General features: G+C 39.4%; 1 protein-coding gene across 1 annotated transcript in view; it reads right to left on the bottom strand.

Moving 5' to 3' along the window:
• AHI1 (Abelson helper integration site 1) overlaps window positions 1-14,483 on the bottom strand; it is a 218,819-nt gene that overhangs the window by 31,026 nt on the left and 173,310 nt on the right. The window contains exons 24-25 of the mRNA XM_060167812.1: window positions 5,032-5,097; window positions 3,496-3,545 (exon numbers count right to left, since the gene is read on the bottom strand). Of these exons, the coding sequence (XP_060023795.1) occupies window positions 3,496-3,545; window positions 5,032-5,097 (116 nt within the window). The remainder of the gene's footprint in view (window positions 1-3,495; window positions 3,546-5,031; window positions 5,098-14,483) is intronic.

Here is a 14,483-nt window from a genome sequence, read left to right as displayed (position 1 = left end):
CCCTGAATAGTTAAACCGACTTTAAAAAAGGACAAGACTGGAGGACCAATAATACCTGATTCCAAGACATATTATAAAACTACAGTAATCAAGACCGTGTGTTACTGGTGTAAAGACAGAAGTAGATCAATGGATAAGAATATGTCCAGAAACAGACCTACCCTTATAATGACAATTGATTTTCAATGAAGGTGTAAAGACCATTCAGTTGAGACATGGCTATTTTTTCAACAAATGATGCTAGAACAACTGGATATCCAAATGCAAACAAAACAAAACAGAATCCTCTGATCCAAACCTCACATCATATACAAAAATGAACACAAAACAGATCAAAGACTTAAATATGAAAACAATTTGAATTATAAAACTTTTACAAGAAAACATAGGAGAAAACCTTTGTAACTTTGGCAAAGGTTTCTTAGATACTATACTAAAGCATGACATATAAAAGAAAAAAATTGACAAATTGGACTTCATCAAAATAAAAAAAAGTTTGCTTTTCAAAAGCTACTGTTAAAAGAATGAAAAGGCGTAACAGAGACCGGGAGAAAATATCCGCAAATCATGTATCTGATAAAGAACATATTTAGAATATATAAGGAACTCTGTGATGTCACACTCCTGACAATGGATAATTCTGATTTCAGAAAGGGCGGGGAATGGGAGGAGGAGAAAAAGGCTGAAAAGTGAATAATCAAAAGAAGAAATTTTAAAAAAAAGTTGCAAGTAGTAGGGTATTTTAGGGGAAAAAGGTAAACTAATTTCTTCTCATGAAAAGAAGAAGAAATTGAAGAAGTCTGGAATAGGATTATTATAAAGATGGAAAAATATATAGTGGAGGAGAGATCGGATACTTGGAGTTAACACTTATGGCTGCACTACATTAAGAAGAGATTGCATTCATTCATTCATTCAGTTCACATATGAGTGTTCACAAATAAAGGCCTTTAATATTATTGACCATCTGAACTAACTTCTCTCTGACCAAACCTGTTAATGAAATAAAACATTCTATGTTTAAAAAAAAAAAACCCAACAAACTCAAGATAAAATATATTAGTAACTAGGGAACACTAATACTAATACTAATGGATTATAACATATTTGTGGAAGCTTCGTTACAAACTCTGACTTGGGCAGCAGATCATAACATCATAGGGGCATGAGATATAAAAGGTAAAAGTTTAAGACTTTCAAGAAAATGCCTTTAAATTAACCTATAAAAGTTTCTTCTTGGTATCTTTTTAAGATAAGAGACTGCAGCTTTATTAAAATGTGTAAAAACTGTTTGCACAGAAGTGATTGACATTTCTGAAAAAAAATTAAAAAGTATAAATGAGACAAGAAATTCAAGTGGAAAGTGGTGAGAGGCAGTCCTATGTGGCTCATTTACAAAGTTTGGTCAACCAACTAATGAGCAGATGTTAGTAACTGAATGGCAAGGCTGCAAAGAAACAAAAAAATTAGCCTCTATCCATTTACTTGGGTACAATGGACTCATTTAAGTAAATTAGAGAAATAAAGAAATGACATACTGGGCTATAGTATTTCCACCTTCAACTTGCCTACAGTTCTTAAGTCATGAGAAATGTATCTTAATTCATCCTTACTTCTAAGAAATTATGAGTACAGGGAAAGCCCAAAGGCTTTAGATGAACTTGAGCATTTAGACATATCTGAACTTCTCATGAAAATTTATTTTCAGAAGTTTCTTAAGCGCTCTATGTTCAAAAAGAGAAGCCAAGCTACCCTGACAGCCTTAGAAACAAGCTGGGATGGTTTTTGAGGCTTTTTTGAATTTTAATCTGGAGAGCATTATGTGGATCTCTCTGTCACCTGAAAATACGTATCCAAAGTAGTCAGAGTGACTACAGAACCTTTCATTCACATATTAGATAAAAGTTCTAAAAAATTTTATTAAAATGTTCATAGAGAGGACTGTTCCCATAATGTATTAAAATATGGTCATTTTTGATTGTTGAAACGGAGTTTGTCCTCACTGATCCAGCGTATTTTTTTACGTGGGTGATCTGTCACTGAGTATACTCCTCAGAGCCAGTTATTATGTGATCAATTATTATGTAAAATTTCAATTGTTCAGAGATCGGAACTGAAAACATACCTGGCAGATATAACAAAAACAAAAAACTGAAAGACCTGGGATGTGTATTTGTGTCGTGTGATAGGCAGAGAGAAAGCATGGAAAGAACAGCAGATTGGGAAACACAGGATCTGTGTTCTGGCACTGGGTCTGCCTCTTACTACCTCCCTCAGATCATGGTTCTCCACGTGCAAAAGAGGGGTCAGAGCAGTGGTCTGCAGGGAAATGGGGAGACTCAAATGTGATAATGTGAGTGACTGTGCTCTGATGTAATACAGGGCTATATATAATCACATAATCATCAATATAATTTTATCTCTCAAAAAGAAAGATTTTTTAAACTTACAAAAAGATGACATCTTACCAAGGAGCCTAATAACTCTGAATATAGTATAAAAAACAAACACACACACACCCTGGTAGTCTGAGAATCAGGAAACTTAGGTCTTGCTTGGTTCAAGCGCTGACATAAATGTGCCTTGTGACATTTGCACAAGGTCTTTCCTCTTAGTTTTCCTGAATGTAAAACAGAGGGAATGTAGAATTTCTAAGGGATCTTCTAGGTCATGATTCTGTGACTCTTAAAAATACCATTTAAAAATTCTATTTGTCTTTCATCTGTAGAATGAAATATTATAAAATAATGCACGGTTCTATCTGATAATGCCTGTAAATTAGAGTGTCATGTAAATCGGAATTTCTGACCTGGAAGAGACATATTCTAAATGTCAAAGTGCATAGCAGGGTTAACGAATAAATATTGGGTTGGCCCAAAAGTTCATTCGGGTTTTTCTGTAAGACATTATGGAAACCCCTGAACTTTTTGGCCAACGCAATATTTTCCTGAAGGACATTCAGCAGGGATTCTCTGTGTGCACATGTGTGTAGGCATGCACCCAATGTGGGGACAGTGGCGGTGGGATGGGAGGGCACAGCAGACACCTGAGCTGTTCAAGGTTGTTACACTCATGTGATAGTTTGCTAGTGACGTGTGAATATGAAGTCAGGGCTTCAGATTATGTACAAACTCATCGGCAATGATAAAAATTGAGAAGTGCTTTGCAAAGGTTTTCGGTGTTTTTTTTTGAGGTTTTCTATTTATGTTATTAAGTAATATAGCAAGTATCAAAAAAATACAAAAACTTCCTAGAGATCTTTTAAAATAAATACTTCAAAACTTGCTCATCTACCTTAGGCATTTCTAAGACATATACAATGATAATGTTTTGGGTATTAGCTTTTTTTCTTTAATGCCTCGAAATAGGCATTTCATAATTTTTTTTAGTGTGGTATTATGAAGAGGGAAATGGATAAATTGTCCTTAAAAAAAAAAAACAAAAAAAACACAACTATTTATCACTGCAAATTATTTAGGAGGAAAAGCTGCTTACTGTGTCATAGACTCTGAGCCCGGTCTGAAATCCTGGGACTTGAATGACTGCTGTGAAAGAAGAACAAAGAGTAAATCACAAATCACAGAAGGCAACACAGGCAATATGCACACGCTGAAAACCCACCAACTAGATGAATGAGGAGAGAGCATGCCTGTTCTGAACACAAGTGTCTATCGGCATGTCTATCACAAGTGTCTATTCAGGCCCATGGAAAACCAAGGAAACAGCTCTCCAGATTGGTTAAGCGCTCTTCATAAAGAAAGTGAGCTTTCAGGTGTGTGGCAAAAAGAGTCAGTTGTGAGTCAGCCTAAATTAATTCGGTAATACTATGTTATATTACTTAAGTTCTAAATTTACCTTTCAACACTGCATCTTTCCTTTGTAATCCTGTCAGTACACTGTATTTTCATGGTGTTACTCACTGAACTATGTGTAAAATTTTGAATCTGCAAGCTCTTTAAATCTTCTACAAAATTTGCTTAGTATGTCTGTTTTATTAATGGCACCTCCATAAGAAAATCAAATAAGCACTTTCAGCGGTGCCAGATTATACTCTGAGTGTTAGACGGTTCCTCTGGAGTTTGAACATTAATTCCAAATGAAAGGATACTGTGGAAAATGGTGGTTGATATGAGACAGTAGTTTAGAAATCAACTTAATCTTGCTATAAGACAGACTTGCAATTTTTTTTTTTTTACAGATAATTACATGTTATGGGAAGGATCTACTTAAAATTCACATAGAAAATATAAATCACTACTATGTTAAAGTTTTGAATTACATACAAATGAAAGAGATATACCATATCTACCTAATTAAAATTTTAAAACCCCAGAAAACAAAAAGCCAAAATGAACTGAAAGACAAGGAGTACAACTATCTCTTTCAGTCTTAACTTCTTTGAGTAACTACTGCTTTCCCAGTCTTATCTCTACTGAAACTTGTTTGCCTTTTTGGATTTCCTCCTTCACAATCAGATTTCAGCAAGATTTGGCACTGAGTCCCTTTAAACAAGTATTACTTTTCTTATCATAAAGATTTCAAGAGGATTTTGTACTTTTCTGGACCATAATTATGTAATATTATTGCCGGCTATAGACCTTTAAATCAAGCATGTAATGAAAACAACAGTTAAAGGGCAAGGAGACTTAGTGGCAAAACCTGAATGTGGTAGTAAGTGAGCCTATTTCAAAGAACAACAAAAGAACCAATCTCGGATTTTTCTCAACTATTTGAAGATGATCTGACTCAGTTAAAATGTGTTTGGGGAAAAAAGTACAAACACATAGAAAATTTAAATTCAAGGACTAATGCAGACTGCAGAATAGTCTACCTGCCCTCAAACCCATAGAGCAAAAGAAAACCATCAAAACCTCTCAGAGAGCATCAACTGTAACTGAATTTCTTCAGTTTTTTCCCCAGACTTATGAAATAAATTCCAAACACAGCCAACAGATTAAAGGTCAGATGCTTCTTTTACATGGTCTAAGTATTACTTCTCTCTCTTTGCCCAAGGCAAGAGCAACATCTTACCTTAAATACATGTATGTACAGTTGGCCCTCAGTATCCAAGGGGGATTGGTTCCAGGACACTCCCACCTGCACAGATACCAAAATCTGCAGATGCTAAAGTGCCTCATATAATGGTGTAGTATTTGTATATAACCTAACAACCTCCTGTATACTTTAAATCATCTCTAGATTACTTATAATACCTAATACGAGGTAAACGCTATGCTAATAGTTGTAAATACAATGTAAATGCTATGTAAATAGTTGCCAGCATGGCAAATTCAAGCTCTGCTTTTTGAAACTTTCTGGAATTTTTTTTCCAAATAATTTCGATCCCTGTTTGGTTGACTCTTTAGATGTGTAGCCCGTGGATAAGGAAGGCCAACTGTATATGAAATGTTGTAAAACTACTGGATTAAAAAAACCCAACATAATGGCTCTAATCAGAATATAAGTCTACTCCAGAGGTTGAGGGAAGGGAAGTCAGACTGAATTATACATCACTGTTACGTCAGCGTTACTTTTCCTTTCTTGTTGTGACCCTGACTAATGAGTAACAACATATTACTACGTGCAGGTCTTACCAAACCTGCTTCTAGTAGTCTCTTCATATGAAATGGGTGCTGTGATGTCTTAAGCAGGTTAAACATGGTTCCTGCCCTGTTTCCTACTGTATTACTGCATTACTGTAGCGGGCATATCCAAGTCCTTTTTCATGATGCAAAGGTTGGCTTAACCTATGTTCAAATGCTATGAATCACAAATTAGTAGGAGATCCACATTACAAAGTCTTGACACTGATTTATAAAAGGACACCACATACTTCTTTAGGACCAATACTTCACTTCTCAACACCTTTACTCACTCATTCCTTGGTCTCAGCAGCAGCGCACCATATCGGTATGGAGGCAGAAGGAGAGGGAAGAAGGAGGTGTCTCTGTGAGCTGTTTTGTTTCACTTTATCTTTAAACAAAAAAGCCCAAGGCTATGAGACAATCAGCCCATAAGCACCCTCACCCCCCATCAAGGCCAAGGAGTATGATTGCCCTTCTTGCCCTCTTGTCCCCACACACCTCTCAGCTGTTTTGTGAACTTCATTTCCTCTTCATGGATACCCTTGATTTGGAGAGGAGGGGATAGAGAGAGGAAGATGAGCAAAGCAAAGGAGTTGAATGAAAGGATCAGAATCCGGAGACTCTTGCTTCCCAAACCCTCACAACTTCATAGTGATATTTTTAAGTTTAGATGCAGTGAGACAAACGTGAAAGGAATGATTAATGGAATGATTTTCAGTGCCTCCAGTGATTACATGGAGATTTACCAAGAAGAAACAACTCATAAATAACTTTGGAAAAGAGAAATGGGCCATGCAAACAACTCCCCCAAATATTTCTATAAACTTGAAGCATGAATGTAAAATTAAGTAAATGTTCAATCTATGTTTGTTGCAGCAGCACACCAGCTTTAAATAAGGCAAATTTATGATATACTAGAACTCTATTTTTAAAGCTATTTATATACCTCCTGATATCTACCTTTTCCAAAGAATTAATATCTGCAATTGTTTTATATCCACTTTGTAGGAATTTTTATTTAAAAGAAAAAAACCCAACAACGAGGGCCGTCAGTTAAATTCTAATCCTGGTTCTGTCATTAACTCTCTATGGCCTCAGTAAGCCACTTAACTTCTCTTGAGGTCTGTTTTTCTTACTTGAAAATGTACAGGAGGTGCTCAGAATAAAAGCATGAACTATCATAGCACCATTCTTATATTTTACAGATGAGGAAATGGAGGCCCAGAGTCAGCAAGATTACAGAAGTAGCCTGAAGGTTACAATCCTGTTTTTCAAACTGGTTTAAAAGCAAAACTAGTTTTCAATACAATTTTGTTTGAAAGCCTCACATACAAACACTGAAAAGTAGAATTTCTCTAGGTGAAGCTAGGTTTGGTGGTCTGGCAAACCTGGCCTCCCGAGACCTACCCCACAGAGCCCTGAGGAACAGGGCTCTACAGAGGAGAGAGTTTACAAACCACTCGACTAGATAAGCTCTTTCAGGTTTTCTCTGTTGCTAAAATTATGTTTCTGGGAGCATAATTTTATGACTTTAAATATTCATACAAGTTTGCTGTTGATTCTTTGATTTTAGAATTTATTGTTGATTATTGGAGTTGTATTTGACGCTAAATCCTCCAATTATGCTTTTCCTTAAGGACAAAATATTCCTCTGCATTAAGATGCAGTTTCTATAAGTATATTAAAACAAAAAGTAAAGGCCTTCATCTTGATTCATGATTTGTAGTTTGGGATACTAATTATGCCAATTAAAAACGACAACAACAATAAATACTTAATGGAAAGCCACTCTAGGGGCAAGGCACCGCGCTACGTGCCCTGGAGATACAAAGCTATAGGCTCCGAGAGCTTATACTCTAACAGGGGAAGGCATGGAGACAACCAACAAGGCAGAGGGAGATCCACATTATGATAAAGGAAAAAAATGTGCAGATATAAAGGAACAGAAGCCTTGAATTGCAACTGGAGGCTTTTGAGAAGGATTCTCAGAAGAGGGAGCATTTAGCTGTCTCCTAAGGGATAAACTGAATTTCTGATAGTTGGCGTAGCACAAAAACTATACAGCTGGAGAAAACAGGGTAAGCAGAGGTTTGAGGTTTTGTGTCTGCAGGGCAGCATACTCGGGAGGGTGATTTGGGAGATGAGGAAAAGTGGGTCAGAACTTCTGTTCAATCTCTGAGGGATGAGAGCTAGATTAAAACCTAAGAGATTTGGACTTCAAAGACAAATACAGCATCAGCTAAGATGTCTGAGCTGGTAAATCACAACTTGATTTCTATTTTAGGAAGGTACCTCTGGTAGGCAGGTAAACGGTGCAGTAAAGACTGGAGAATGGGAGCGTGGAGACCTCCACAGGTAGGGGCTGGGGGGCTGGTTCCAGCAATCTCCTTCCCAGGTTCCTCCCCCTCAGTGCACTCTTTAAAAAAGCTGGTGCTCCTTAATGTCTTCTACCCTTTAGTTCTGTACACTCCTCTGTTCCCATGGATTCGACAGGTATGTTTATGCTAAAGACTTCCAAATCAATACCCAGAGCCTGGATCTCCAGTTTTCTTCAAAATGATTTGGCAATCGTTAGTTTTCAGCAAATCTTGTAAATACGGTCGTTTTTCTGAACATACACTTGGAACCATCCATCTTCATCAGAACTACCTCGCAAGCCTGAGTTCTCAGCAAATCTCTCCCGAGCCCCCTGGCTGCTGCACAGGTGCTACACACAGCGCAACTTACGCTGAAGTGTCCTTCTGCTTTTACACACTGATGGTCACGTTAGAAACCTAGGTTGCTCCTTTTCCTTCACATGGATTTCCTCACCAAACCCTACTTTCGCATTATGGCTGGCTTGGATTGCTGCAACCGCCTCTCCTGGTCTTATTTCACTGCTTTTTTTTCCCCCCCCTTCTCAGAGCTTAGAGAATGAGCTTTTGAAACAACTGATTTGATCATGCCATCCTCCATGTTTTAAATCCTCCAATGGCTCCCCAGTATCTTCAGGATCAAATCCAGCTCCTTAACATGCCATACAAGGATCTTCTTGATCCCATCTCCTCGTTCAGGTTCAGCTTTCTCTCTTTTTAACTTTGTAGCCTAGGCTCCAGCCATGATGAAGTATTTGTGGTGGCCTGTGTGCCATGTCTTCATATCTGTTCAGTCTGCCTGGAATGCTCTTCCTCCCATAAAACTCAATTTAGAAATCAACCCCTCTGGAAAGCCTTTCCTGACCTCATTAAGCTTGGGTCAGGGGCCACTTCCATTTGCTCCCCTGCATTTCATATAGAACTCTACCAAAACAGACTTTTATGCTGTAAAACCCCCGATATTTGACTGTTCTTTCAAGAGAGAAGTCCTTAAAGGTGAAGGTAGATGATGATTCCATAACACACTGGAGTAGAGAAGAAAAAAATCGGGTTTTTAAAAATTGATTTGGTTTTGGGCACACTGGACCAGAGATTCCAGAATGACACCTTCGTGAACGTGGAAATTTCTAGTAGGCGGTTAGAAATACACTTGGGGAATTCAGAACAGGAGCCGAAGTTACGGATGTAGACTTTGATACATCTGAAATACCAAAGTAATATTTGAAATGATAGGGGTAGAGGATAATCCAGAAAAAAGTGCTAGAGAAAAATAAAAGACATACAGCATGTAGCTTGTAGAAGGCTGGTATTACAGTGGCAGGCAAAGCCAGAGAACGAGAGAGAAACAGGAGAGGTAAGCGCACTGTTACAAACATTAAGGAAACAGAAAAAAGCAGGGGTGTTAATGACCCAGAAAGCTGGCATACGGAGGATTTTTTTACACGGTCTGTAAGCTGCTGGAAACAGTCCCTCCCTCCATCGGGTGCTTTATCCCTTATCCCTTCCCCTGTGACCAGCTGGTTTTTCAGTTTCTCTGATGAGCACTTCTAGCTACTTGAGGGCTTCTGCACAAGCTGTTTCTAATGCCTCAAATGTATCCTCCTGCCCCCCACCCCCTTACAAAAACCACCCCATCCACTTCTCACCACAAGGCCTCACAGCTTCCCTTCACTGTCCTTTCACTGCTTATGTTTTAGTTTTATGACTCATTAATTACAGTTATTTTCACTCATTAGGCTGTAAGTTCTGTAAGTGGAGGGACTATTTCTGTTTAATTCACCATTACACCATCCAGACAACATTCTATCACAGTGCCTGGAAAAACAGCAGGCATTCAATATATATGTGTTAAATGAATAAACTATGAAGACACCAAAGGGGTGGAGGAGTGAGGATGCAGATCATTGGTTGAGTGAGGCTAGAAAAATGTGGGAGGGGAAAATGACCAAAAATACAAGTGGAGAGGTCGGCCATAGAAAGGAGGGCACTTCTTTCTATGATCTGAAAGCAGCTGGAGAAGGAAGGGGAAGTAACAGAAATACAGAGAAAGCAGGGAGACAAAGTCAGCCTGGAGTAAGAGGTTACGTGGACCTTACCATGACCAGGCACTGTAAAGCATGGGGTAGGGAGTCAGTCAGGAAGAACAAAAAGATGATCAAGACCACGGGCCTCACTGAGGCTGGGAACCACAAGTAAGACACAGAGACAACCACCACAATTCTGTGCTTTTCTTTAGCAATGATGAATTCCAGAGTAGAAGTGAGAGAAATGGACAACTGGTTTACCCCCAGACCTGGGGACTGGTAAGACCTGTATGCCAAGTCACACCAAGTGCCATATGTATACGACATCAAATTGCTAAATAAGTGCTGCTTCCATGCATTTATTTCCTGGTGATCTAAGTGAGCTGGTTTGGGGAGAGTGAAAACTGATGGCAGATAACCAAGAAGGCAGGAAACATCAGAATGCCACCACTCCCCCTTTTGAAAAAAGATTTCTGCAAACTAAAGAATCATTTGGGTCACCCACTGCCTCTTTTGGGACTGGACTATTCCCTAGTGATGGGCGATAAGAGAAGGAAACTGGAGAGACTGAAGGAGACGTGGCAATTTTACCAAGCCCACTGCAGCCCTCTGCACACTGTTGACCATCTGCCCGTGAGCAACACCATCACTGCTGACGTTCGACAGGGTCAGGTCTGATTTGGAAGGTTAATACACACCTTAGTACAGCTGCTCCTATTTCTTTGCCTGATCCTTCCTTCATTCAGTAAACGTTTACTGAACACCTGCTTTGTGTCTGATGCTGGGGATTCAATTTTAAACGAGACACAGTCTCTGCCTTAAAGAAGTTATGGCCCTTTTATTCCATCCAAAGACAAAGAAAGGAACTGAAGAAAAAAGTCGTGGGCTTCCCTGGTGGCGCAGTGGTTGAGAGTCCGCCTGCCGATGCAGGGGACACGGGTTCGTGCCCCGGTCCGGGAAGATTCTACGTGCCGCGGAGCGGCTGGGCCTGTGAGCCATGGCCGCTGAGCCTGTGCTCCGTAACGGGAGAGGCCACAACAGTGAGAGGCCTGCGTACCTCAAAAAAAAAAAAAAAAAAAAAAAAAAGTCGTATGCATGAGCCATGCTAGGAATATAGTAGGTTACACCTTCGATCCAATTTCCTATGCCTGACCTTTTCCTTCTTCATCTTTACTATAAAGACTTACAGGTTTTATAAAACGACTGTGTACTTTTAATAGTTTCAAAATACAGCTAATCCTCATTATTTGTGGATTTCCTATTTGCAAATTTGCCTACTCACTAAAATTTACTTGTAACCCCCAAATCAACGCGTCTGGTGCTGTCACAGTTGAATACATGCACTGGCGCAGAGTGGTGACACATCTGAGCTGCCCAATGCACATATTCCCAGCTGAGGGAGGAATGTTAGTACCTCCCAATGTCTTGCAATGTTTCTCATGCTCCGTCTTATTGTTTCAGCTCTCAAACAGTAAACAAGTGCCCTTTTTATGATCTATTTAGTGCCATGTTTTTCACATTTTTGTGCTCTTTGTTGGTGATTTTGCTGTTTAAAATGGTCCCTAAGCATAGTGTTGCAGTGTTGTCTAGTGTGACTAAGTACAAGAGGGCTGAGGTGCCTGTCCCACAGATAAAGTATGTGTACTAGTTAAGCTTTGTTTAGGTGCAAGTGACAGTACATGAGTTCAATTTTGATGACTCAACTGTATTAAATTAAGTGTCTTTAGACAGACATACACGTAAAACAAGGTTATGTATTGATTGGTTGATGAAAATCTTGTGACCAGAGGCTCTCAAGAACCTAATCCTGCATTTCCTCTAGGAGCATTGGTTTAGAATTCACTAATTCAGTGTTCATGGTGAATTTATAAACTGTAAATGACTAAAATTGCGTATTTTTAGGCATGGCTTCTGTGCATCCACCATATTACTATTTTACTGTTCTTACTTGCTACCTTTCCTAATCTTATTCCTTGACAAATCTATGAAGTTTTGGGGAGCTCTGTTTCAATCGAATTGTAATCATTCATAGAGAATATCCTACACGTCCAGTACTAAGGTGGGAACTCTGGGGGGAATATGAATGTTGGAAAGTTGATTCCTGTTGGTTTCACATGGCTGTGTGTAATGGCTTATAGACTCATATTTAGTCAGGTCAATTGGAAGTTTATAGCCTGAGATCAAAGGGCCTGAAGTAGATACGTTATTCCTTTGATGAGGCTGGAAGAACGTTCTCTAGCAAAATTCCGTAACTCTGTGTCTACAAAGGAGCTTTCACAAATATAAAGGAGTATCTCCCAAAGAGTAGCACGTTTAGGGTAGAGTCTGGGCACTGATATTTTCACACAAGTGTCCAAGGTGATTCTAAGGCCTAGCTGTTTGAGAACTCCTACTCTGGCATATAACAAACCAATAAGCTGTGGGGGTTGGAGAGCTCAGGACTGATTCCTGATCTCTGTGTGTGAAGCTGACTTTGCTTAGTAGCTGGTAAGCATGGAATGGTGTGGTCCCTGTCAACTCCTCCCATTCCTGCCTTCTCCCCTTCCTCTGGTTTGAATCTCAATTCTTACCAGCACTATCCATCAAGGATTTCAAATTCCCTCCCAACAAACAACATTAAACAGACACAGTAACTCTCAGGCTCGTAATTTATGGAGGGCAAAGATATGTATAGGAGAAGTTCAAGATGGCGGAGGAGTAAGACGTGGAGATCACCTTCCTCTCCACAAATACATCAAAAATACATCTACATGTGGAACAGCTCCTACAGAACACCTACTGAACACTGGCAGAAGACCTCAGACTTCTCAAAAGGCAAGAAACTCCCAACGTGCCTGGCCATGTGGCTGACAGAGTCTTGGTGCTCCAGCCAGGTGTCAGGCCTGAACCTCTGAGGTGGGAGAGCCAAGTTGGGACATTGGTCTACCAGAGACCACCGGGCCCCACGTAATATCACATGGCAAAAGCTCTCTCTGAGATCTCCACCTCAGTGCTAAGACCCAGCTCCACTCAACGCCCAGCAAGCTACAGTGCTGGACACCTTATGCCAAACAACTAGCAAGACAGGAACACAATGCCACCCATTAGCAGAGAGGCTGCCTAAAATCATAATAAGGCAACAGACAACCAGAAACACACCACCGGATGTGGTCCTGCACACCAGAAAGACAAGATCCAGCCTCACCCACCAGAACACAGGCACTAGTCCCCTCCACCAGGAAGCCTACACAACCCACAGAACCAACCTTAGCCCCTGGGGACAGACAGCAAAAACAATGGGAACTACGAACCTGCAGCCTGCAGAAAGGAGACCCCAAACACAGTAAGGTAAGCAAAATGAGAAGACAGAGAAATACACAGCAGGTGAAGGAACAAGGTAAAAACCCACCAAACCAAACAAATGAAGAGGAAATAGGCAGTCTACTGGAAAAAGATTTCAGAGTAATGATAGTAAAGATGATGAAAAATCTTGCAAACAGAATGGAGAAACTACAAGAAATGTTTAACAGGGACCTAGAAGAACTAAAGAGCAAATAAACAATGATGAACAACACAATAAAATTAAAAATTCTCTAGAAGGAATCCATAGCAGAATAACTGAGGCAGAAGAACAGATAAATGACCAGGTAGATAAAATAGTGGAAATAACTACCGCAGAGCAGAATAAAGAAAAAAGAATGAAAAGAACTGAGGACAGTCTCAGAGACCTCTGGGACAATATTAAACACAACAACATTTGAATTATAGGGGTTCCAGAAGAAGAAGAGAAAAAAAAAAGGGGACTGAGAAAATATTTGAAGAGATTATAGTTGATAACTTCCCTAATATGGGAAAGGAAATAGTCAATCAAGCCCAGGAAGCACAGAGAGGCCTATACAGGATAAATCCAAGGAAAATCACACCAAGACACATATTAATCAAACTATCAAAAACTTAAATACAAAGAAAAAATATTAAAAACAGCAAGGGAAAAGCAACAACTAACATACAAGGGAATCCCCATAAGGTTAACAGCTGCTCTTTCAGCAGAAACTCTGCAAGCCAGAAGGGAGTGGCAGGACATATTTAAAGTGATGAAAGGCAAAAACGTACAACCAAGATTACTCTACACAGCAAGGATCTCATTCAGATTAGACAGAGAAATTAAAACCTTTACAGGCAAGCAAAAGCGAAGAGAATTCAGCACCACCAAACCAGCTTTACAACAAATGCTAAAGGAACTTCTCTAGGCAGGAAACACAAGAGAAGGAAAAGACCTACAAAAATAAACCCCAAACAATTAAGAAAATGGTAATGGGAACAAACATATCGATAATTACCTTAACTGTAAATGGATTAAATGCTCCAACCAAAAGACATAGACTGGCTGAATGGATACAAAAACAAGACCCGTATATATGTTGTCTACAAGAGACCCACTTCAGACCTAGAGACACATACAGACTGAAAGTGAGGGCATGGAAAAAGATATTCCATGCAACTGGAAATCGAAAGAAAACTGGAGTAGCAATTCTCATATC

This window comes from Lagenorhynchus albirostris, chromosome 12 (assembly GCF_949774975.1).
Source record: "Lagenorhynchus albirostris chromosome 12, mLagAlb1.1, whole genome shotgun sequence".
NCBI classification, from domain to species: Eukaryota; Metazoa; Chordata; class Mammalia; order Artiodactyla; family Delphinidae; genus Lagenorhynchus; species Lagenorhynchus albirostris.
The sequence above is the reverse complement of the archived record's forward strand: the minus strand, read 5'-3'. Positions and strand labels throughout refer to the sequence as shown.